This window comes from Sturnus vulgaris, chromosome 1 (genome assembly GCF_052056855.1).
Source record: "Sturnus vulgaris isolate bStuVul1 chromosome 1, bStuVul1.hap1, whole genome shotgun sequence".
NCBI classification, from domain to species: domain Eukaryota; kingdom Metazoa; phylum Chordata; class Aves; order Passeriformes; family Sturnidae; genus Sturnus; species Sturnus vulgaris.
The window spans coordinates 8,925,296-8,951,387 of NC_142243.1; the positions used below are offsets into that span (position 1 = coordinate 8,925,296).

General features: G+C 43.7%; 1 protein-coding gene and 1 long non-coding RNA gene across 3 annotated transcripts in view; both read right to left on the reverse strand.

Annotated features, from left to right (window-relative positions):
* PTPRN2 (protein tyrosine phosphatase receptor type N2) overlaps nt 1–26,092 on the reverse strand; it is a 637,088-nt gene that overhangs the window by 86,755 nt on the left and 524,241 nt on the right. Inside the window, exon 13 of one of the 2 annotated variants that reach the window (XM_088159088.1) lies at nt 18,705–18,917. The exons of the other annotated variant lie outside the window; for it this stretch is intronic. Coding sequence (XP_088015214.1) covers nt 18,705–18,917 — 213 coding nt within the window. The remainder of the gene's footprint in view (nt 1–18,704; nt 18,918–26,092) is intronic. 2 annotated transcript variants of the gene reach the window in all.
* Nucleotides 22,375–25,953, reverse strand: LOC148225064 (uncharacterized). The gene is made up of 2 exons (XR_015801248.1): nt 25,877–25,953; nt 22,375–25,359 (listed from the first exon to the last, which is right to left on the reverse strand). It is a non-coding gene; the product is annotated as an uncharacterized LOC148225064 (long non-coding RNA).

Here is a 26,092-nt window from a genome sequence, read left to right on the forward strand (position 1 = left end):
CAGGATATATTTCACTGTCTATTACAAAAATATAGTCAACAGAAGCTTAGGAAGCAGAGATTACTACTTGTATATGGTGTCAGTTTTTAGAGTAACTGTTCAGAAGACTGTCCCAAGTGAAACTGCTACCTGACACCATCACTGCATTTTTGTATATTTATTAATTTTGTCTGGGCCATGAAAGAGTTTTTCTAATTTTTACCAAAAGCAAAAACATACTATCACACTTGAGTAGTATGTATTCTGTCACTTGATACTTCTGTAGCTTCCTACTAACCTTAACATGAAAAATATTAGAAAAATAAATTAAGCTTCAAAAATACATTGAATTGAGTAACAGATATCAGTGTTAGGTAGTTAAACTATCAGTATTAAACACAAGACTTTTTAATAAAGGAAAAGATGTCATTGTATCTCTTATTTTTAAATATAGGAAGAAGGAAAAAACCTCTTTTCCTCTTTTTCTCTGGAGGATCACACACTTCATAAGAAAAGATAGCAATAGTCCACAATGACTATTACTAACCTCAGAATGACCTTGCAGTAGTGTAATTTCAAATCACTGCTTTTAGCAGATTTTGGGAAAAGTATAACAGAGCGGAAACTTTTTAGACAGAAAAATAAATCTACAGAAAACCAAAAAAGCTGCTCAGATGTTTAGATATCAGCCATTCCCAGGGGAAATGGTTTATTGGACTAAGCAAAAGCATAAGTAAAGGTATAAAAATAAGAGGTCTATCTCATAACTGCTAGAAGGATGTGTCTTCTGGCTAGCATGCCATGTGGCTTTGATATGAATTTATTATATTCTAATAGACATCCTGCCACTTGACTCGCCCCAACTCTGTGCTAACAATAGCATTTGTACTCAAACAGGATCTTTGTTTTTAAGTTGATCTGTTCCTGCTGTTCATATCCTGCCTCAAGTCATAATCCTCTGCTTTTACAAGTGGTTGCTGTGGAAAGGATTATAGACCTCTGCTAACAAAAAAGAACTGAGATCAAGTGATCTCTAAGAAATTAATGTACCATTTTTACAGGAATTATAATGACAAAGGAAACAATATTATAGACTCCTGGTTCTGGAATAGATTAACCTCTAACCAAAAAGACCTTTTTGGACATAAAGTATTTGTTACTAAGAAATGCTGTTTTAAAATTAAGTTTAACATATTCATGGTCCTCATAGAAGAAGGTGAAGTTGAGAATCATAGCAAATTTAAATATGTTTTAAAAATGTACCTATTCTCAAATATTAACATAGTTCTTTCCTGACATATATAGAACCAAAATAATTATTCCCAGAACTGTTCTAACTGTCAAATATCTCAAACAAAGCAACCACGTCACTCTGCCGTAAAAAATGTTTAATGTAAACAGGAAGGTCAAATCATGGCTGAAGCAAAAACACCCCTGAATTTCTTGATTGGAGTTTTAAATTTCCATGACAATGGGTTTTCCCCCGCCTGTAAACAGAAGTTTTGGGTTTGAATTTATTTCCAGATCAGTCTGACAGCTCTCGACAGCTCTTCCTTCCCCCTGTCCCAGCCAGCGCAGCCCTGGCTGAGGAACCTGCCCCATCCCCACACCCACACCAGCCAGCTCAGGACAGCTACAGCTTCTCCAAAGCCACCTCTCTGTTAGCCCAACCATCCCAGCTCCCACTTGGGTTTCTGGACTGGCACTGCAGGGATAACATGTTCAAGACCACCACATGTAACAGTTTTGGTGCATGGCGTGTTTTGGGGAGCCACATGGGTTCCTCCAGGACATACGGACAAGTGATGTGCAGCTTAAAGCAGGGAAATGTCTTTATGTGGAATTTGGCCCTAATATGGGTCACCAATGCTCCCTTCCTACAAAAGGCATTGGGAATAGTGGGGTCTCAGAGTGTGTGGGGTGCTTCACACCATCCCATGGCACTTACTGAGCTGGCATCTCTTCACAAATGCACAAAGCCCTGGATGGCTCAGACCCTCATAAATACAATATCTGTTACCTGTGCACTTCTCTATATGCTCAGGTATGCTCTGCCTTCCTCTCCAAAATTTTTACTCCCACAAGCATTTTGCAAATCAGTCATTTACCAAACCACAACTAGAATTCAAACTTGACTAAAATGTCAAAGCTTCATACTGTGAGAATGACATGAACTGTACTTCTGTATTGTCTCAGCCATTAAAAATATTTTCTAAGAATGAATTCAATTTACTGCTGCTCTTCTATATTTAGCAGAGTGGCTGAGGCTATTTCTGCCATGCTGCGACTCAGTAATGTCTAGCCATTGTTTGTGTATAGTTCAAGTGCCATTCTTCATTTAAAAACATCATTTACACCTAAAAAAGCAACTATAATGCATACAGTGAAAGATGAAGAAACGATCCTCCTGACCTTCAGGCTATGATCTAATGGATGGGTTGGACATAAACATTTATTTAAAAGGTAATTTGAAGTTTATGACATTATTTCCCATCACATGGGAATTGCTATCATACTGAGGCACTTACTCTGTTTTTTATTTCCCAACATTTATTATCAAACTTATATGGTGGTCACATGCAGTATATAATGGAGAAGTAATATCGCTGTATGACAAAAACTGCCATAACCAAGATAAATATTCTGTAAATAATGTTGAGTTAAATGAGTTCAAAGTACTGCACCATGATCATCTGCAGTGAGCTTTTTATTTGACACACAATTGATAACCTTAAACAAACCATAAACAGTACACTTGGAAACCCCCCAGTCCTCTGCACAATGAGATTCTAAAATGCCCCTAATACTTGGCTGTCCACAGAGAGACAGGGAGAAGCATGAAGTGCCAGGTCCAACAAACAGATTTTCAAATCCATACACTCCACTTGTGAATGAACCACTCTGTAGCATAAATGTAGCTTACCCACATTTAAAGAAAGGCATTAAGAGACTTGCTGCACCTCCTGGACAAAACTGGGAGCCAGTCTTGCCACCATGTTTTGTTAGGTGGGTCACTGAACCTGAGGAGGTAAAAAACTCTCCTCTCAAACAAGGAGGCATCAAGTCTGTTCAGAAATGGAGCCCAGAGATTCCTGTCCAGGCTGGTTTGCAGATGTGACTTGCTCTCCAGAAGTGTCAGCCCATGTCACCAGCCAGTGACAGGAGCTGTGTCTTCTGCCACGAGACTTTGTGATGCACAGCAGCCACTGGTGTCACAAAGGGCAAGACAGCAAAAAAGAACTCAGAGAAATTTTCATCTGTCTTCTACTTCAGGAAATTGGAAAATCCATTGAAGCCACACAGTTTGCTGAAACGTTTGGTTTTAGAGAGAAATATATGTATATACCCTGGTAAGAATTATGAGTATAGGTAACCATAGAATTAAAACCAGATGTAACCGAGGCAAATGGGTAATACTGAAGCTTTTCCCTTGCTTTATTTGCAAAAATGGAATTTGAGAACCTCAGGGTGGCACAGTAAAGCAGAAGAGCTGACTGGAGCATCCCAATTAAGACACAGCCAATGTTCACCTCAGCTTTGCAGTCATTAAAGACGAGCCATTCTACCCCAAAGCTGCCTCCAGAGAGGATGGTGCAAATACTCAATGCCAATTCTCTAAGCAATACCTTCAGCTATTCCAAGTCCAGCCAGTGACCATGGCACATGAATCATTTGCTTCTAGCTGGTACCAGGTGCATGATAAATGTTCAGTCCAAAGCAAACAAAAATAGCTTCGTATCTAAAACACTGCTCTTCTTCCACAGCCACCTCAGATCTGCCTAACAGGAGATCTGGGATCTGAGAAAAATGTCAACTTTTCAGTTTATTTAGAAAAAGAAATATAATTTCATTACTTCATATTAATGAAAATCTATTTTGTAACTGATCCTGAAATTTGCACAAAACCAAAAATTAAGTCCAGGAAATAGGACTAACATTTCCACGCTTTAATTTTTTTTTTTTGTTTAGCAAGTTAAAATGGAAATAACTTGAGTTAGTCCAGAAATAGTGTGGCACAATTATTCTAGAATTTGCAAAATATAGGAGAAAATAAAGCTTTCCATGGATAATTATTAAGAAAATGCAGAGACACTAAACAAGTAAATTACTGTTTATTAAAAGTGATAGCTGAGTGTACACCAAGCCCTTCCAACCTGACCTGCCTAATATTCTATCAATCAAAAAACAAATCTGCTTAAGCAGGCATGATCACAAGCACACTGTGTTAATTTTATATGTGAAACGAACATATTTTGCAGAAATTTTAAATTAAAATGCTGACACAATTCTAAGTGATTCAAGGCTACACCTTTCAACAGAATGTATAGCACAGACTAAGAATATATGTAATCTATATGCTAGGTGTGGAGGAATAAGACCTTTAAAATGCCTCTTTTTTTTCCCCTCAGCTTTAATACATTTGAGACCGTAGTTTCATTCTCCTTTTCAGGAGGTATTATTCACAGGATGAGCTGAGGTCTGCACGTACAGCCTGGATTTCACTGTTCTGCAATGGATGCAGTCATAAGACAATGAGATTTAAAAAGTGAAAAAATAAGCTAAGCTCTTTTTTTTAAAACAAATGAATCTGGGACTATAAACATCATTATTCTCTAACTAAATTTGCTTAGTGTTACTACAGGGTGAAGCTAAAGTCATTTGGCTGCCTTCGTTTTGCTTTTGCATACTTGATAAGCTTGCAGGTGTTATAAATTTAACTTTAACTTATTTACTGTATTTCTAGCTTTGGGGATAATTACAGCTTTATTACCATTTATTTTTGAGTTATTGAAACATACTTTCAAGCTTTAGCTTAATTTCAGCATACTTTTTGTCCAGGAATAAAAGAGCTGTTTACCTATGTGGAACATTTGCATGTATATTTTCTATCCTTGTCAGAAAAGGCAACTGTATCTCATATCTGTGTCCCTTCAGAAAAGGGATAAAGAGATATATTGGAAAAATGTTTGAGAGTAATATTTTGAAAGACACAGCATCAAACGTATCATTACACATCCATACTTTGGACAATTCATTTTTATCTAGACTTGTATGTGACAGATCTTGGGAGGAACAGAAATAGAAAAGAAGAAAAGAAGAAAGTAAAATATATTTCTTTGATTGTCAATGCAGTCTTCATGTGTCCAGTTCAGTTCACTATCTGCCCTCTTGTACCACACTCTGTATATCTGAATGTAACTCTGAACCTGGGGACAGGGGGAGGGGGATGGCTTTGCTTGATTTTTTAATGATCTAAAACCCAGGGGTGCTGTTTCTTTTTTGAGTGCATCACAGCCAAATACAGGCTTGAGAATCATTCTCCTAACAAAACCTCAATTTTGATGGTGGTCTGTGAAACTTAAAATTTCAATTATTTTAGCATTGTGTGTGTTTCCTGGTGATGACTCATGTAATGATGATTCCCCTTTCCTCATGTGTACAAAGAAAGTTGAAGCCACGCAGAAAGGGAAAGCAAAGAAAACATGGCTAACTTTAAATGGAAATGACTTTTCCTTGGTTTATTTCTTTGTTTTATTCCCTCTCTTTAAATTCAAACATTTGCACAGTTTTATACTACCAAATCAAACAAAAAGCCATTGGGGTCTTGTACGCATCTCCAGGTGTCCAGCAGACATGAAAATTTCCTGCTTGCACAGAACCAAAGATGCTGTCTATGCAATACAGCTTGAGAAAATATTTTTACTTTCATTCTTTCAGCAACCTCTCACCAATGATGAAGTAATCTGAATAGTCCAGAAGCTCCTGAAAGAGGCAGATATCTCTCACATAGCTCACACTGCCAAGGAAGACATGACAGCATAGGTCTAATGATATTTCTCTGAAATAATGATAATATTGCCCTGCAGTGCATGCCAAGAAAGCACAGGTATCTTTGGGGATAATACTGCTTTCCAGAGGGTCAGTGAAATTTGAAGACCAAGTTTAGGTTACTCAGCTGGGGAATGTTTTCCCACACAAAAATACAAAAGACCACTGACTGGGACTGCATGAGTATGAGAGTTTAGAGCCTTTATTTCTAAAAGTCTTGTGAAACAGATGCTGGACTAAACAGGACTGCAGCACCCTGGTCTTCAAGAACAGGAGCGACACAAAGAAAGGTGGGGATTCTTTAGACTGATTTGAAAGAGTATCTTCCCTACATGATGACATTATGGTGGCTTCCCTAAGAATTTAAAGGGACTACCAGAATCTAAGGAAATCAATGTCTGTTTCAAATAACATATATCTGAAAACTCTGTACCTGAAGTCACCTGAGATCTACTGGTGTAAAAGCACCCTTTTTTTTTTTCTTATTTTGTTCCTGACTATGTCTGACCTTGCAGTTCAGACAACTGCAATTCTGGAAGTGATGATACATCAGACTGACCTACTTGCCACAAAAAAAACACCACAAAAACAAACAAACAAACAAGTAGTTTTGACCAGTGCTGGTTTCTAAATTGCATTTCCCACATTTCAGCTGTGCTTGCATTTAATACTTTACAAGTATATAAGTATATGGCAAGTATGAAGCTGGAAGAGGAAAGACTTCTTAAAGGAATAAGAGAGATAAAAAAATGTAAAACAAACTTCACCTTTGCCATGTTTTGTTCATCTTAACTAACTCTAGTACACGCTCATGAGGGCACAGCTGCTCCTAAATACGAACTGGCACAGAAGATTCACAAGATTCACCACTAGCACAGCGAGAGCCACACAGCACAGTATGGGTTACAAATAAACCACGACAACAATTGAATTAACCTGAAAGAACCACGTGTAAATCCATCGTGGATTTTGACTTTGTCTAACCCACCCAAAACCTGAGCAGCTTCCGGCAGATGCCAGCGCTCCTAAAGATAACTGCCACAAATGTTTCCTTTTTCACTCCCAGCGTTTATAGTTGCCTGGGGCCCAAAGTAGGCAAAAAATGCAGTCCCAAGACAGCTGTAGTTTCTCAGGAAAGCTATACATTAAGGCTGTGTAGGCAACTACTTTATTGCCCTGCAGGACTGAAAATGGGAGATCATTTCTGCTAGAAATAAGAATTCCCAGCAGCCAGCAGGACTCAGTGTGCACTTCCAGCCTGGAGAGAAATAAAATAGCCACTAGTTTATGTCTAAAAATGTTATTTTACCCCACTCCAAATATTAGTATTGCTCCTCCCTAAGTCTGTGTAACTTCATTCATGGTAACAGAGTTTCTAAAAGCAAAAGAGAAATAGGTAAAGAAATCCTAAAAACTTCTAAATACTTCAAATACTTTCTTTTTTCTCCACAGAAGGCAGCCATACATCAGAGGTGATGCAAGGATAAAGGAAGTATTTACCAAAGATGGCCATAAGTGAGAAACTTTTTTTATAACATCATCTATCATGACAGTCAAAATTGCCAGTCATTACCCCCTCCTGATCTGAAAACTAAACTCACTGCTTTTCACCCATTCCCATTGAAAAAAAAAATCAAATCCCTCTTCAGCTCTGCTAGGCAGACCAAATACAAATTTAATGCACAAGTGTTAAAGTGTTATTTGATAAAGAACAAAGTTCCTACTAAGTCACAGTAGGTTATTATGAAGCAAATCTTCGGTAATACAGAGAAATCCTACTAAACTATGGGGAAAATAGTATGCATGAGTTTCCTCATGGCTCTAAGTACAGACATTCTTTCTATCACACATCACACAAGTCTTCAAGGATTAAAGAATGGCCAATATTTCACTGTACACTTTCACTGTATTGGTGTCATAGGAGATACTGGAAAAACGAACAGGGATTTAATACCTGGTACTGATGGTCAGAGAGACCTCGTGCACAATTTCTCTCGGGCTCTCCCATGTGTCTCCCTGTACAGCCGTGCTCTCAGCTGGGCCAGGGCTGTGCCCTGAGAGTGCCTGGCCACAAGGGAGCTGCAGCCCTGCCCACTGCCCCTGACCTGTCCCATGGCACCAGTTCCACTGAACACCCTGCAGCAGCAGCAGGGGTTAATGTCTGTGGTTGCATTCAAAGAAAAGGACTTTCCTGGCCATTACTGAGGTTCCTGCATTTTCTTTTCCCATGCCATACAAGCACAGGGGGTCACTACTCTCCCTTGGACCTCTCCACTGGTTTGTCTGCAAGATGCACCAGGGAACAGCACAGGAGGACAAGTTCAAAGTGGGCCCATTTCTTAAATGGTCATACTTCATATTTGGATTATTTTAAGACCTGGGCATGAAGTTACAGGCATCTTCTAAAACATTATTAGCTGCTTTATCACACAGTATTTTTTCTCGTGTGGCTCCTTTGGTTTTTGAGATTCCTGCTAACAGCTTGTGCATCAACAACATTCTGCACAAAGTGTTGCCTGTTGCAGTTGTATTCTGTTGATAGCTTTTCTTCTATTAGTCTTTTATTTTACATACTTAATACAACTGAAAATCTTTGCCCTGGTGCTTGGCCAAAGACAGAACAAAAGTTTTACTCTTTCTTCAGTTTCTCATTTTATATATCTCTTTTTTTTTCTTTTCTATACTATTACTTGTTACTGTTTTAGAAGAAATAATCTGTCTTTTCAATCTCTCTTCATATGAATTTTCCATGCCCTTAATCATTCTTGTCACCTTTTCCTTGCTCCCTCCATTTCTGTGTTGTCTCTTTGGTGATGGAGTGACCAGCACTCACAGAAACCTCAAGCACTGATTTATACTTAATTAACTTCTAAAGCCCTCATAGAGGCAAACAAAATTCTTAGTTAACAATGCCTGCAGAGCAATTCTCCAAACAGAAGGTGAAATTTGGAACAGCTTGCTAGGCAACCCTTATGTATGTCTTAACTTCACACTCAAAGTGCTTTCCAGTGAGGTTAACTAGGAACTGCAGCTCTTTATTTTGTTCTTGGAGGCCACAATACACAGAATTTACATGCTCAAATCCCCATTTTACTATGCATATTGTTACCACACAGTACAAAGGGAGATGTGTGACATAATTTCCCTATATAAGATAAATTTGTATTTGTACATTGTTTTGCTCCCAAAAATACATTCAGCTCCATCCCATTTCTCCTTCTATCTGATGTAAATAGCCAGCCACTGGCGCCTTGTGCTGTGAGCCACTGCAGCAAAACCTCTTCCAGCAAATCACACCATTTCATTCCACTCAAGGCATTTTTCTTTCCCAGAAAGCCAGAATGAACTCCAGTTGAGAAGCTGAAAAAAGATAAAACCCAAGTTTCTTTTCCCTGCGCTGTCAGAAAGGCACCAACATAGGGAATTTTATCTTTTCATCTTTCCCTTGTTCTTTTCTTAGTAGTTAGTGGGAAAGATCAGTATGCCTCCAACATGTGAATATTCCCCCCAACACACTTCTGAAGACCAAGAGGATGTTGAGACCAGCAGTACCATAAAATGGGTGGTGCTGGTCCTTAGGGCTCTAGTGCAGCCCACTTCAAACCAGGCACCTCTGCTGTTGTCAGTGTGATCAAGGACAAACCTTTCAACCTGCAGGGAGTGCACAGTTCCCCAGGTCAGGTAACACTTGATGAGGGGAAAAAGAGTGATTTTAATCAGCCAAGCTAAGCATGTCATCCCAATACCAAAAGTGAGTTTTATCAGGATAATGTTGAGCTGTTCTCACTTTGGAGAGCAAGATCAGCCATTTCTGAGATATCTTGAGAGGCTGCCAGAACGTGGTTCTGCAAAACAACAGCCGTCCTATGTAAAAGGAAAAAGCTGGGATCATCAAGAAGCCTGCAACTATGTCAGCTAGACAGGAAAACAGAAAAATAAAAACTGTACTGAAATTCAACAGAGTTTTACCAGTATGAAAGATTAAAAATTTAAAAAAATTATTGCTCTGGTCTAAATCTGTGCTTGTTCAGAAGGCAGTAATCCCAAACAACCATCAATAAAACATCACTTGTTTATATTTAACAAAAAGTACAGAAACTGGTCAACAAAGCTAGAGAAAACCTCATGGATTTTCTCCTCTGCATAAGCCACTTACACCAAATTTGATTTTGTCCTATTCAAAAGCTATTCTCTCTTGCCCTCCAAATTAATTTTGTTTCTCTGAAGGATTTAACTTCTAGGAACATCCTTTTACAGTCTCCCTTCTTCAGTCTTGGTTTGGTTGGTTGCCAAGAACACAAGTGATGAAAACTGAAAGCTGAGAACCTGAACTGGAATGGGAAGAGCTGCAGGAATGCCCCAACTGAATTAAAGTACAGGGACAGACACTGATGCTATTAGAGCTTAGAACACGTCACAGCAAAGAAAAAAAAAACACAGAACAAAGAAGTCAGGTGAGCTGTCTCAGTCCTTTATCATGCCTTACTGGTGTGCATTAAATCACTCAGATTGTCTTGCACAGTTATTTAAACCTCTAGAAAGAATTTAGATCTCTGTTGTGCAGGAAATTACAAGAGAAAGAAAATACCTTGGACAGAAGACCCCCATCCCTGGAGCCGGAGTTTTTTCTCTGTTGAGAGAAATGAAATTGGGGCTCTTGTCCAGCCAACACAAATCACATCCCCAGCGTCTGACTTGTGGTAGCTCAGCACCCAGGCCTTCCATGGATTCCCCTGCCCTCACATGTTACACACGAGGCTTTTTGGGATGACACCTCTCTCTTGTGCCCTTAAGACTGGAGCAGCTCAGTCCCAGAAGAGCTCCAGCCTGCTCTACCCAAACTTGTCTTATAGCTTATATCACAACACAACAAGCAAAACCATCAGTCCACTCTGAATATTCCACTTGGCAACATCCCTACAAGAATTCCTAGAGGGATACAAAGTCGAGTATTTGGGACTCACTTTTGTTCATCTGTCCCACAAAGCAGCCAAGGTCAGCCTCAAGCCCTTCCCAAAGGTGAAGCACAAACAGTGCAGGAGGGACCAAGACCCTTGGAGTAAGATGTTGGTGGCTTGGGCAGGACCCAGAGCTGCTCTGCCCACACGGCCAAGCACAGCACAGCCTCCCTGCACACGTGGAGAAAGAGAAAGGAAGCAACACAGCATTCCCCATCCTCTTCCCTTCCTCTGCCCACCCTGTCAGACTGGTGTGCAGGAGGAACAGATGCACCAAGCAGAAATCAGTAGGAAGAATGCTTTTATATACCTTACAGACTTCAGAGAATAAACTGCAACCTGTTCCTGCTCACATGGCAGGCAACATGGTCCTACAAGAACTGACAAACATCATCTACCACAATTCTTTACGTACACAAAATTATTTCTACTCCCTTTCAGAGGCCCTGGTATAAGATTTATCTTGGAAAAAAAACCCAAAAAACTTTCCAGTTAAAAATTTTTAAAAATGTATTTTTTTTCTTCTAGTGCAGCACTCTGGAGGAATATGAAAGGATCAGCAAGCCAGATTGCAGTGTTAGCTGCTGAGCATTCAGAGAATATACAATAGAAGAATGTGTCAAATCTGAAACATGATAACAGAGCTGCTGCAAAAGAAAAAAGGAAAATCCTAAAACAGAAAAAGGGAAGAAGTGTGTAGGAAAGACAGGCCTGATTATCCTCTACATTACATGGGAAAAAAAAAGGCATTGAAGACAGTATAGTTATTCCAGAAAGAAATCAGGACACTTGAGATGATGTACAGCCTGGGACTGCAAATCAAATACTCTCCAGCCCATTAGGCAAGGCTGTGGTTATCTTTGGCTTCTTTATAACCTACAGGCACTGGGACATAATCAATTTACCAGGGGGAGACAATCCATTGTACTTATCCAGAACCAGCCTACGCTCAGCTGGCAAACAGCCTGTGGCACCATAGGGATGGGTGAAAAGAGCTCTGAAGCAGGAGCAGAATGCTCAGGAGCTGGATCCACAGGAGCCTAGACCTTGGTGGTCCAGGACAGGGAGTTAGGGCAGATAAAGCAACAGGAATTCTCACCCTCTAAAACCAGTTGGCTACAGCCAAATTATTAATGAAACTGCCTGTTGAGTGAATGTATTTCTTTTTCTTGGTTTGTGCTTACTCTGCTAAGAAACTAGGAAAATTTGGGTGGCCTGACCTGAAATGGTGCCAGAACCATTTGAAATATTTACTGGTTTAATTTACCAGGCAAGATGCACCCTGCAAGTCCAGAATACCTCCAGCACTTTTCTAAGAAATGCCTGTTTGGGTAAGGACTCTGGACTTCCCAGTAATTAAAAATGAGTCACTAACTTAATTTTGCCTCCTACTATTTTTACTTAGCATTTTCTTACATCCTAGATACAGAGAAATTATCCTGCAGGATGCTTGGGGCATGTTTGTCCTTGTTTCACTTAACATCAAGTTCAAACATCATACTTTTGAAAAATAAACAAAGTTGGCTAGGAGGAGAGGGTCAGCATCACTTTCTCTCTGCCACTTTGCACTAGTCCTATGCAGAAAAATGGACAAGTACTTGAAAAAGACATTTTTAATCAAAATGTAGAGCTGCATGGCACCTTCTCATCCCAGCACTCAGGACCTGCATATATGTTCATTTTCCTTCCACACCTGCAAAAAACCTTTCTCTCACCTGCCTGCTCTAATGTACAGAGTATTTTACTCCTAGGTGTTGCTGCACCACAACTGCTACAGCAGCCCAGGGCCTGGGATGTGAAGGTGAAACCCTCTCAGGTAAGAGCCAGTCCATTTCTCCAACACTGAGTAATTCACAGAAGTTACTCATGTCCATAGGAAAAGGCTGGAGGAGAGCCATCAATAATAAACCCATTAGGTTCCCTTTCCTGTGTGTGCAGAGCAGAGGGGCACAGCAGGGACAGGAGGTGACAGGAGAGCCCTGCTCCTCGAGACACACACCACAAGCTCAAATAAAGACTCCTAAAAATGCCCTCTGAAATCTCTGCCATCAAGCTCCAGCCCTCAAGATGGGCATTTCTCATTGAGCAGTATTTTGAAGTTTATTTTAAATGCTGTGTTAGCAATACACCCCTATTTATTTTGTATCCTGATTTATTGACCAAGGAAGTTTGAAAAATTTCTGCTGATCTATGAATTCGTACAGTATTTTGGAATGCTACTTTGAACACTGCCACCATTTAACTCAATTTTATGGCTACCACAGGAAGCAAGGTTAGGGAAAAACAGAGTCCAGCACACCACAGGAATTGTGGATAGCTCTGAACACTCATCAGATGAAAAACTGACTGAAAGTTACATCCAGATTTGTACACATCCTGTTTTGCTTCATTCTGCTTTGGCCATCCACTGTCTGAATTCAATAAAGTGTTTAAACATAAGGCAAAGTCTTCTTCTAATCACCTTGAAACACTCCCCCTTTCTTCTCCTCTCCCAGAATTGCTATGTGTGACTACTGGGAATTCTGTGTAGTCACACATATTTTGTACATTGTGAAAACTGTCTCACCTTAAAGTACAGTGGTTTATGTAACTACGTACAAAGTATCTGCAGGTTCCTGAGAATTTATTCTGAGGCAAAATGCTAATCAAAGAGAGACACAATTGTTCACATAAAACACAATAATCAGGCTTAAATGGACAAGAACAACTCTTCTAATTTATATATCACGCCGTGTATGCTTTATCACAAACAATTACAGCTTGTCCTGTAGCTTTACATAGTCATGAGATGATCTCTTCTTGCCTCTTTAAATAAGGACACAGGAAAAGAAAAGATTAAAAATGCATTATGCCCTTTGTTTTCCCAGAAGAGAACACAAGCGAGCCCTTCACAGCATTCTGCCTTAAGGCAAAATTTTCATCTATCCAAAATCCTTATAAAATGTATTCCTTCTGAAATGTTTACTAAATACTCATGTACTGAATAACCTCATCCTCAGTGATATCTTTTGTGCTTAAGTGTAGGAGGGTCCTTGAAAATTAAATTTTATAAAGATAGAAGGTAATACTTTATGGTACAGATTGTCTCCAGTTTACCAGCTTTCCTTGGTACTAAGAGTGATGTCAATTGGCATATTACTGAGAACTTGATAAATAAGAACAGCAAAATTTTCCTTCCCCCCCCATTTCATTTGGTCCACAAAATTCCAGTTTCTAAGGAGTTGATATACAGTATTACTATAACATTAAGGTCTAATATTATAATAACGAGTTTGCTTTAGAAATTCAGTCTAGAGTGTAAAATATTAAGCCATATTAGGGGTAATGAGTTATCTGTATTTAAACACACAAACCATCCATGATGGTTAAGTAGAGGGTTTGTTTCCAGCAGATTGCTTCAGTTGGAGCCTTTTAAAATATTTGCAGCAAAATATTTATTGTAATTGTTGCAAATAGTGTGTTCTTAACACCTCTAATAAAAAATACCAGCGGGATCAAATCTGTAAGAGCACACAGAAGTTCATAGGGGCTTTGAATCCAGCAGGATCATGTAATTAATAAGACTGTATTTGACAAAGGAATATATAATTTATACATAATACAATACATGTAATAATGTAGAATTTAACATATAATTTACAACTATATGCCTGCCAAATCAAATTAATTGGACAAGTTTTTAAAACAGCTGATGATGTAAGCCATCTGCATGTAATCTTGAATACTTCAGGCAGTTTAAGAAAGAACTTCATTGTAAACTGTTTGGTCTTTTCCTCCTCACTTTTTTAAGGAAGTTCTTTGGGCTGAGATGAAGGAAAATTAAAAAGAATGTTATTGACATAAAATATTAAAAAGCAAGCTTGCTGAAGCCAGCTTCAGAGCATTTTAACTTTTGCATTTTAATTCCACTATGAGCAAGGTTTTGCTGAGCATTATCAGTGATGCAGAAGACCATGCTTATAGGAAAGTTCTGCAGTGCAAAGTATAAAATATGCTGATGATTTAACATGCACACCCCAGCGTTCCCCACACAGGGTCAAAAGCCAGGGTTCAGCTGGACTCACAAATACATCACCCTGAATCAAACAGAGCATCCCTAAATCGCAGCAGTCACTACCACACACTCATTACATTAATAAATTGCTCGCTAATGGGAGCGGTGACAAGTAAGAAGTGCACTTAGTGGCCCTGTCTGCTGCCGGCTCCTGATGCCTGAATGCCCGCTTTTCTCTGGGTTATGTTCTAAAGTCTTCAAAGTGCACGAAGAAAATCTGCTCAGTGTTGTGAAATAAATCAAAGAGTGTCTGCTGAAAATTCCTAAAACGCTTCTGCCCTAATCTCCTGGACCAGAGAGTGGGCTTGCAGAATGCTAAACTTGCTTTTCAAAGAAGATCAAAGCAACGGCAGCGACAATTAAAAACAGGGGTGCAGGTGCGCGCATGCGCGGGGGCTCCGCAGAGGCACCGGGAGCCTCTTTTTAGTCATCCCTGAATGCTGAGGCTGACTTATCTAATCACTACACGTGTGGTTTGAAAGGACAGGAGATGTGTTTGTGAGAGACACAAAAACTGCCCGCCTTTATGTATGAAATGTAACATTTTACCAGACACGCTATTTCCATTAATTTTGAAAAGCCCCTCAGCTACTGTCTAATTAAACCAGCCTGTAATTTTGTCGTTTAGTGATTCAAGGATAAATGAAGTTGCAATTGTGTTCCTGTTACTTAGTCTTTCAATAGGGTTTCCCTACTTCAACACTTGGAGGGCCAGCTGCTTGCCTTACCCAACACCTGAACAGCCAGGTTTGGCAGCTTATCGGGAGCACAGCAGCGATTTAACTCCCCTGCTTCAACTTTTATACAGTCCTGGTTGTCCTGCCTAAGACAGGTCCCTTTTCCACGCAGTTGCACAAGAAATACTTGTGTTAGTAGCTGAGTGTAAGGAGTGCTCGTGCCCGAGGGAGGGTGATGTTGCATGACAAGTGCTACGCCTCCACTACGGGGGGAGCCTTAGGAGCCAACCTGCTATTTCCCTGATAATATCGTTTGTCTGTTTTCCCCTTCTCAAGATGGCATTTCACTGCACAAAACAGAAAAGGAAGAAAAAAAAAAAAAAAAAAAAAAATCCCCAAGCCCCTCCAAAAAACAGCCATGGGAAAAAACGCTTCAAAGTTCACAGGATGAGTAAGGAAGGAGTAAAACCCTGAATGAACTCTCCTGGCTGAACTGGGTTAGGATGAAATATGCTTCTGCTAAATGCTGAAAATTTAGGTCAGTCTTGTTTATGTGAAGATATAAACCAATGACATTTTGAGAAGCATGTGAATCAAAGTGATATTTCTGTGTTGTCTTTCAATCACATTGGGCCACAAGGCCCTTTTATACCTACCAATTTCTCCCCCTTAAAAAAAAAAATTAAAAAATCGAAATTGTCATGTCAACTGTAAGCAGCAACACATTGGAGTACCATGCTTTAAAGCCTAGTGGCAGCAGTCCCTGAAATATTTCATATTTTTAAAAAACATTGAGTTAACTGAGTGGCTACTTGGGAAACACATAACAGAGGCGAACCAAGTAGGAACAGTTTTGAAAGCTGCCTGCTTCTTTCCTTCCCCCATGTTAATACAGGTTACTTTATTCCCCTGCAAGTGTATCAAGAGAAGATGAGGAAAAGATAGCAGATGCCTTTCTGAGACCTAATTGATGTTATCCAAAACATGCATCACACCAGATATCCATTACATTTAACACAGCTCAGCATAAGGCGATTCTGACAATGCCAAAAGGGCTCAATCCTATTTCTCTTCAAATCCATGTGAACAGTTTATTATACACAGACCCAGGCTCAGCGATTCATTTTGATAAAATGCTACTTAGCAGCATCAAAACTGCCTGAGCATTTTGTCTGCCTATACTGGGGCTTCCTACTTCTGCCATTGAAACAAATGGCAGAATTCCCATTTATTTCCATGGGAGGAGAGCCAAGCTCTTAGAAACCTTTGTTTTTAAGGAAAAACATTTTTCCTCCCACTCATGACTACAGTTCCCCTGAAAACCCAATGGAACTGTTTAAGAAGTCAGGTGGTTAGGACTGGGCCCAGAGGTCAGGAACAAAGAATATTAATACAGTCTTGCTATTGCAAAACTGAGCAGCAACCTCAAAGCATTGTTGTTTTTAAAACAGAAAATGTGATTCTCAGATCTAAATATGAAGATTTAAATATATATTTATATAAATCTGTGAAGAAAAAAGGAAGCACACATTTCATTTACTGTCTGGATTACAGATTCTTATTAAACAAACCGAGCTCATTATAAAATCAATATCAACCACTACACTCCCAGGAGAAATGGCAAAAAAGGTCACTCCAAGAAATTCAAACAATTTTCCTGCTGGAAGGGCACGATTTTAATTACAGATACTATTAATTAGAGCTGTCAGTAGGAAGATTGTCCTGTTAATTATCACAAATTCAGTTTCAAGTGTGGTTTTGGAACCTGGAGGGCTTTTCAAAAAAATTAAGAATTCCTGTATTCACAATTAACGGAAGAAAAAGCCTACCTATTGCTTCTGCACTTTAAATAAGCCATCAGTAAGTTACCTATTAAAATCAAACAAAAATATTTATGGCCACAGTCTCACTGTCCAACAAAACTAATAAACTGCTGTTTTGTTCACACTTTATCCCAGAGAACAATCTTTCTTTTTGTCTACAGGAAATGCTCTTGCTCTCCTCACCCTTTCTTGCTTTGGAAGTCATTAAATGCAAAAATGCAATTTAATGATTTTTTTAGAAGTAAACATTTCTTTAAAAGTGAAAATCAAAACCATTGCTGAAGATACTAATTTTACAGAAACATTCATATTTATTATCCTGTACTTAATTCTCTCTAGACTCAGCCTGTGGAGATAATACATCTTTAACATCTAAGAGGTAGAGACAGACCCAAACTTTGTGAGGAAATATGAGTTTATTCCCATATGACTCGCAGCTGCCAATTTGAATCTATCTCAGCTCCAGGATACAGAAAGGCCAGAATGTCTGATCCTAAGCAGAACAAGAAAGTAAAATAAAACTTGACAGAAAAGTGCTGTTAGCGAGGCCCTATGGGTGCACAACAGACAGAGATACTACAGAGACAATGTTTACACATTCTCAGATTCTTTTTCCTGGTCACACTCCAAATATTTTTGGATAGCAGACCAGGGCTGTCTGGTATATGACCATAACACACGCACTACCACACCAACAGCACATCAAGAAATAAGTGCCATAGGATCTAAAACAAATTGCAAGAAGATGCAGTGTCTCTCCACCCAACACTTTTGAAACTGAAAGAGAAAGCTTGAGGTTTCTGATTTATTTCCCAGAAGCTGAGTGCAATCCTCCAGCATTACTGGGTACACATCTGCTATCATTGTTCTCCTAGAACCAGTCCTGGTTTACCTCCCATCTATCAGCATTAGATTTCATTTTATCTGAATAATGGCAGAAGGTGGCAACAGATCGGGTCAAAGGCTCTTTTCATATCAGACCCCGAAGAAGTCGATTACTCAAAAAGAGAGACATCTTCAGATAACCGTGCAATCCATTCCTCATAAATGTTAAAGATTTTTTGTTATTAATAGTGGCAGGGGTGACAGATTATGGATATTAATGTTATTTTTCTGAGAATTTCAATGGCAAGGGCTGCTTTTTTAAATTTTTTTTTTTTAATGTTTCTAATTAGGCACGAATTTACAGCAGCTACCAGAAGAGCCAAGATTAATACCCAGCAGTAAAAAGCCGCTACACCGAATCCGCGGGACTATGAATGGAACGGGGGCGGGGGGGAGCGTCGGAAACAAACCCACCCCCGCGACTCCCGAGGCGAGCAGGGCCCCCCCGGGCTCTGCCGGGCAGCGGGGCAGGGCCGGCGGAGGAGAGCCGGGTCCTTACCTGGTAAGCAGCGGGCGCATCGGAGCCGGCGTCAGCCCCCAGGGCCGAGAGCTTCTCCTTCAGGCGGTGGTGGGCGCGGTGGCGGAGGCAGTAGGCGACCCCCGACGCCGCCAGGACCCCGGCGATGCAGGCGAGGGAGAGGAGGGTGAGGAGGAGGAATTTCGCGGACTCTGCCTCTTCCCCGCGCTGCGCCAGCGGCGGGACGTTGCTTTTCTGCAGGGGAGGAGAGAGAGGCAGCGCCTGAGTTGCGCGGTCACGGAACAGCGCGGAGGGGATTCCCGTCGGGGGGGGGAACACCCGGCAGCCCTAACTTTTGGCCGGGGAGGGAGGCAAACAGAGGGGCAGGGACAGGACCGTGCCCTGCCCCGCTCCGTGCCCTCCGCTCCGGCGCCTCGCACTTAACTAGCGAGAGGCGGAGGCGCTGGATGCGCGCAAGCACCGCGGAGCGCCCCGCGGCTCCGCGCCCCGCTCGCACCGCGTCGAGGGCCAGGGGCACCGCAGCGAGGGAAAATCCGGTACTGTTTTTTTCTTAGGGAAAAATAAAACACGGGGGAAAAAAAAAAAAAAAAGTAGGTGGCGATCCTTCCTTTTGTCTGTTGTAGAGGGAAGCGGCTTTAAAAACACCCCGATAGTTCCAAACTCCTCCAGATTACTATTATTTTTGCAGCAATAGGAGAGAATCCTTCTAGTGCATTTCACTTGTCTCCATGTGCTAAAAAGTTGTACAATAATTTCCCCTCATTAGCTTCATTATAAGCTATATTAGCAACAATTAAAAACGCAACATGAAAATGAAAAGACCAGGCGCGCAAATTGCAGCAAGACTCATTTGGCCTGCATTCCCCCTTTCACAATTACCAGGGAAATGAATTGAAAAGCACGCCCCTGCCTCAGTCCTGGTTGCTACAAGACGAGAACAATTAGCAAACTCCTTTCCACCACCTAATTTCGCGTGGTAACAAAATGGATTTTTCCCCATGAATGCCTAGCCGGCCTATTCATTATCTCTCCTCTATTAGTAATTTTCTGCTCCGTATTCAGCTAGCCAGCTCTTAATTTCCTCCTGTCTTGCAGTGTACACAGTGGCTCTTATGTCAGGCCCGGTCCATTTTTATCTTGTAATCATAAAGGCCACCAAAGCAATTATCGCTGGTCTTGACTGTAAAAGCTTGTCATTAATTAGCCTCCTTGCCTTCAGTGCTGCGGATTAGCCGGGGCTGAGGCTGAGTTAATGGAAATGCAGGTTCAGTCAGACTCCCGGATTTTCTTGCCCGGATGCGCCGCGCGGAGGAGGATCGCGGGTCCGTGCGCCCCGGCGGGGCGGCGGGGGGCGGGCACAGGGCTGGCCGCGGCCACCGGCCATGTGCCGTCCGCGCCCGCGCAGCCACCGCCGCGCCCGCCGCCTCGCCTCCCCTCCCCTGCACGGCGCTCGGCCCCTCCTCCAAATCCCAACAGCCACCAGGAGGAGGGGGCTGCACCCCCACCCCACCCCGCCCCGGCCGCGGGGGGCTCCGGGGCCGCCTCCTCGCCACCGCCCCCGCCGCCCCAGCCGGGCACCTGCCCCGGGGGGGAGCGCGCCCTCGGCCCGCACGGGGTTGGGGACACCGGGAGGCGCAGCACCGACGGCTCGCTGCTCCCGCCGCCTCGGCCCCGGGGGGGTTAAAGGGCTGCTGCGCTCTGCCATTAGCATCTCCCTGAAAGGCCCCGTCCCCCCGGGGCCAAGGGTCGCAATCTGCATCTCAATAGGCGGCTCCCGCCGAAGTGCCGGCGCCCCCTCCCCGAGCGCTGCGCCCCGGGACGTTAATCCTTCTCGCCGCGGTGTTTGGCCCCCATCAGCCGGGCAGGGACAAGCCCCCACCCCCGGACTCGCCCGGCTCGGGCCGCCTCGGCCCCCGGGTGGGCTCAGGGGTACGGACGGCAGGAAAGAGCCTGGCGGGCAGTTTCGGGCAGTGCTCCTGAGCCTTACTTCTCTGCTATCTCTACCGCGGTTTTGAACGATTTTCTTTCTCCGGGTGCCGCGTGACAGGCGCACCAAGCACACGGGGAAAGGGCTATGCGAGAGAAACGATGACAATGATGGGAGCAAAGTGCTGTCAAAAGCTCCGAGTAAACATGCAGAAGAGAAACGGCGTCAGGCTCTTTCTCCTACTGGAGTTAGAGCGATTTTAGATGTTGCTTCTAACTTCGCCAGGCAGTTTTCCCTGCAAAGTCAGGGCTGCCGTCCCCGGAGCTGGGTGCCCTTGACAAAAGAATTTCTCGAAGACCTTCTTCCCCCACCCCACCCACATATTCTCAGTGTACAGCTGCACTCGGGAGCCTGAAACACGGGGAAGAGTTAGGAACCTTCCGTGGGGCGTTCGGACATTTTTTTACACCTCGGCAAGCGTCTGCCCTGGGGGAGTCAGTGTAGCCGTGTCCCCTGTGACGGGCTTCGGGCAGGCGAAGGTTTGCAAAGCCCCAGGGGGAGCGGCGCCCACTCCTGCCCCGACCCCCCGTGCCCTGGGAGGATGGAAGCTCCGCGGCGGGAGGGCAGGGGCGAAGGGCCAAGGGGCACGGCCGCTCTGCGCTGCCCGCCACGTCGGAACAACCCCAGGGGAAAGGAGAGGGGCTCTGCCGTGGAGCCACCGGCCCTTCTCCCACTCTTTCCATTCCTCCCGCCTCACGGGGAGCAGCTCCAAGAGCTGATACCGTCGGGGCCCGGAAGACTCCGCTCTCCCCTCCCTGCGTGCGGGGGCTGGTGCTTCGGGCACCTCGGCCAGCCCGCACACCGCTCCCGGGGAACACCGCGGGACCAGCGGCTGATGCTCCCTGCGCCGGCCCGCAGGAAACGCCGGGTGCGGCCGACGGCAAAGTCCCGTCGCCCGCTCCGGCTCTAGCTCCGGGTCGCGCATCCGCGGCGTCCCCCGGCCCGGGCTGGGGACAGCCGGAACCGCAGAGGATAGCCCGACCCGGTCCCTCCAGGTACGTCCCATCAGGACACAGCCCTCACTGTCCCCAAGGTAGCTGGAGGAACCCGCTGCCCTTTCCTCCTGCTCGATGCCTGACCAAACATCACATTATGAAACGGGTAAAAATTAATCCGACGTGTTAGTTACCAGCTCCCTCCCTCCTCTCATCTCTCCCCCCAGCCGCCCCCGCTGCCTCTAGCCAGGAGCACAGATTTCCCCACCTCGCCTAACCCCCTGATTCTTCCCTGCAATAAGGCCCCAGCCTGAAACGGAGCCCAGGGTTAATTAGAGGCGTCCTGTCAGCCTTGACTTGAAATTGAAAGAAAAGTGTTTAAATATTTATGAATTTGACATTTACAGTCGGATGTCTTTTAAAGCAGAACACCTCTCCCTGTGCTGGTTGGGGCTGCCATGGTGCGTGTGCCGTGGTGCGTGTGCCTGGGGTGGAAGGGGAACAATAGCTGTTGCATAACAAGAAAAACAAATTACCTCCCCACCCAAGGCTTAACAAATAAATAGACCACATAAATTATACGCAATTAAATATTAAACTCAGCTACATGTAACTATGCATTTTTTAAACTTCACGTAACAGAATATATTGACATTGCTCTGACTGATTTTCTCCTTCGAAAAGTGTGGAGTATCAATGAAGTCCCAATGAAGGAAAAACAACTAATTCCTAAATGAATGGCTTAGAAAGTGAATCTGAATGAAGAGGCTTTGGAGGTGTTCATCTAGTCTTTACTTGCTTTGAAACAGCCCGACCTAAATGCTAGAAGGCAAGGAACAACAGTACACCTAACACACACACACACACACACACACACACACACACACACACACACACACACACACACACACACAGTGTTTACTTGAAGTACACTGTTTCTGTGATAGTCTGTGGGTTTTTTAAGAGGAAAGAAAATGCTTAGGGTCTGATCTCATGTAGGCTTTCCCTGTCCCTCGACAGAACACATTTTATATACACCCAAAAGTGAGTCATTAACTAGAGCAGCCATAACACTGGAGTCACAAATCACTGTTCTAATCAAAGAGCAGCGTCCCGTTCCGCAGTGTCATCCCATGATGCAGCAGAACAGTCGACATTTCAAACGAATTCCAGGCAAATGTCAGTAAATATTTAATGTACGCTTTCATGTAAATAAGTTCTCACACCTATGCTGGAAGTGTGGGAGAAAGTCTTTGTAAGAGCAGAAAGGAGCTCCCCATGCAGTGATGTGGAAGCTCACCATCCAGATGCCTCAGCAGAATTACACTTCATTATTTACTTTAGGACACAGGGCATGATTCTGGTCCTTGCAAAACTGTAACTGAAGTTGAGGTTTTGTTTTGCTTCATAAATTTAAAAATATTTAAAACCCGATTTGCCAGTTACTGCACCTGACCATTCTTCCAGTTAGCAATGGAAAAATCACTACAATTCATTTTTTAACAACTCAACATTATAATTTTTGTAATTTTTGCAAGGTTCAGTTTTTACATTTATATGACAGAGTTTTGTTTCTGAACAACAATAAAAAAAAAAGATTTCTTGGTAAATAGGGGAAAAAAGAGGAACTTCAGAATATGATTTGTTTCAAAATATTAGAACGTTAAGAAACTCAAGAGGTGCTATTTTTAATTTGGAATTCACTATAGAATCTAATAAATGAGAGAAGTGAGGCGGAAATAATCATGTATTAATTCTGTGCATTACAAAATCTTTTCAGAAGCTATTATCAGAGCAAGAGGCATTGTGGTTTGGATTCAGGGTGGGAGAAATCCTTTGTGCAACTGAAAGCTATTGTTCCTCTGTGCAGATGAAATTGTACTTGCAAATATGCCATTCAAGGAGGGAAAAAAGTACCTAGGCAGAAAAAAGAATTCTACAAGAAAATCATTAGTCTTCGAAATAAACTTTGCTAAAATAAGTTTTGGTTCATTGTTTGTTTGTTTGTTTTCTAAGGAATATCCTGTGTTAACAGTTGCAGCCACTGACATTACAAGAAAATATAAAGGATATGCGTATTATTTCCTTATATAGAAAGCATGAAGAAAGGGATGTGTGGGTGTGTATATATATAATGTGTGTGTGTGTTCATACATATATATACACACATCCGTGTATGTCTGCTCATTTATATAAATCTAAACTTAAATTCACTTCTAGTCATTTCCCTCTCCCAAAGGTTATCTGAGACATAGGTTGATACACTCTGCTAGTTAAGTTTTGATAGGTTACTAGAAAACCAGAGAAACACTTTAGGTCAGGAGGAGCCTGGATACTGTAATCTGTCCCCGGGAAAGCTACAGAGAAGGTTTTTTTTTTACCTTTCATAAAGTAAGAAAACAAAACAGAAGGGAAAGCAGCATTTCCCTCAGCTTTGGTTGCTGTGTCTCCTCCCCTACTGTGCTCCCAGTCAGGTTAGGCTGGGGCAGCAGGGCCTGAGGATGTTCACCTTCTGTGCATGTACCACTCCTTGTGTTCAGCACTGCTCACCCAAGCTGTTTGGTCCAGGCTACTTGCTGGTGTTTTAAGGTACTATCTTCAGAGTTACTGAGAGATTTCTGGGGCCGCAACCTTCTGACTCCCTGTTCACACCCCCTCCTTCTCTACCCGGAAAGCTCACCTGACTCCAGAATCACTTTCAGCAAATGTCAGTTCATCACCTGAAACGAGGTCAATTTAATGCTTTTACTCGGGAGGATGAAATCGGATGGGAAGGTACTTTTTGCTTCTTTTAGGGGTTGGAAAGATTAGACAAATCGACAAACACAAAAGGCAGATGGATTTCTGGGAACTGCAGCTTATTCAAATCACTGAGAAAGGTCACTGCAGAAGCCACAGATCTATTCATCTGTAGGGGTACAATGATCTTTCCACAACCTTCAACACCACAAAGCACTCTGGAGCGTCTCTATACCTTTTAGTAGGATTAATACCATGAACAATGACTGAATACAATCAAGAATTCACTGAGTTCAAAGATCCCTTGATCAATGGTAGATATTTTCTTCTAGCTTCCTAAAGGCAAACAGAAGTGAAGTTTTCTGTTAGAGTTACAAGAAATTAGGGCTATTATTCTGAATCCCACTACAAGGTGATGCTGAAATGCCAGAATGTCCAAGCACCCTGAAGAAGTTTGTGGCATGGAAGGAATAAGGTTGTGAAAGAGGAAATTCAGTGAGCTTCAAGATTTTCGTGAGGATCTGGGTATTATTTTTAGTCAGCAGTTAGATAAAGAGTAAAGCAAAAAAGCCTACAAGCATCACTGAGACAGTGACACAACTCAGGAAACCGGACAGCCACATCCATGCCTGTGGAAGAGGTAGGTGAGTCGGAGATGGAGAAGCGCGGCCCATCCTGTCCGAAGCCGCACAGTGCACCTCTGAGGTGGCAGCAGGAAGAGGAGGGTTCGGAGACGGCGAAGAAACCACGGTGAAGAAACTTCGATCCCCGTCTCTAAGGACTCGGGGCAGTTAGGGCAAAGCATCAGAGTGGGTGCACCGGGAAGCAGGTTTCCTCCGCAGCCCAGGCTTTGTTAGCCAGAGTAAAACCGTGAAAGAGAGGGACTCGGCAGGTCTAAGTCACAGTGTCAGAGCCCGAGCCAAGAGGACGGTCAGCGATAGCCGAGCTTAATCAAATATCTTCAGCTAGCAAGAGAAACACGAGCCGCAGCGCCAGCGCTGATCTAATGCTGATGCTGAAGGCACATAATTCAGGGATTAGATAAGGCGCCCTTACAGCCGAGTGCCAGCAAGCGAGCCGGCTCTCGGTAATGCTGGCAAGCACCAGCTTTCCGTCGGCGGAGCAGCCGCCCCGTCTCGCCGGGAGCCGGGCCGGGCCCCGCAGCCATCCCCGCCCGGGGATGGGGCTCCGCGGCCGCACGCCCGCACCCACCGCGGGGTCCCGAGCCAGGAACGCGTCCTCGCCCCGCCGGGCCCGCTGCTCCTTCCGCCCCGTGCCTGTCGGACGGCCCCGCGCCGGGGGCATCCCCGGGGCTGCGCTCGGTCGGGAGCGCGCAGGGCTTTGGCGGCCGCGGCGCCTCCGTCCGCCCGCGCTGCTCCGCGGACACCCGGCCCGGCCCCGGCCGGCGGCAGCGGCTGCCCCATCCCGGCCGCCCCCGCACCCCACGCCGCGCACAAGGCTCTCCCGAGTCCCGGCCGAGCCGCCTCCAGAGACGCGGGCGCTCCCCCCACCCCGTCCCCCGCCGTATGTACCTGCTGCCGGCGTGCCGGGACGGGCCCTTCTCTGCGAGGGCTCGGCGCACCTCGGCGGGCTCCAGCAATCCTTCTCCGGTGCCAAAACTTCCCCCTCTCCCCCCCCGCCCCTCCTCAGCGCAGACAAAGGCGGCGGCCAGCACAGCCGCCCCTGGCAGCCCGCAGCCGCCTCCCGGCGCGGTGCGGCGGGGGCAGGCGGCGGCCCCGGGCGGCCCG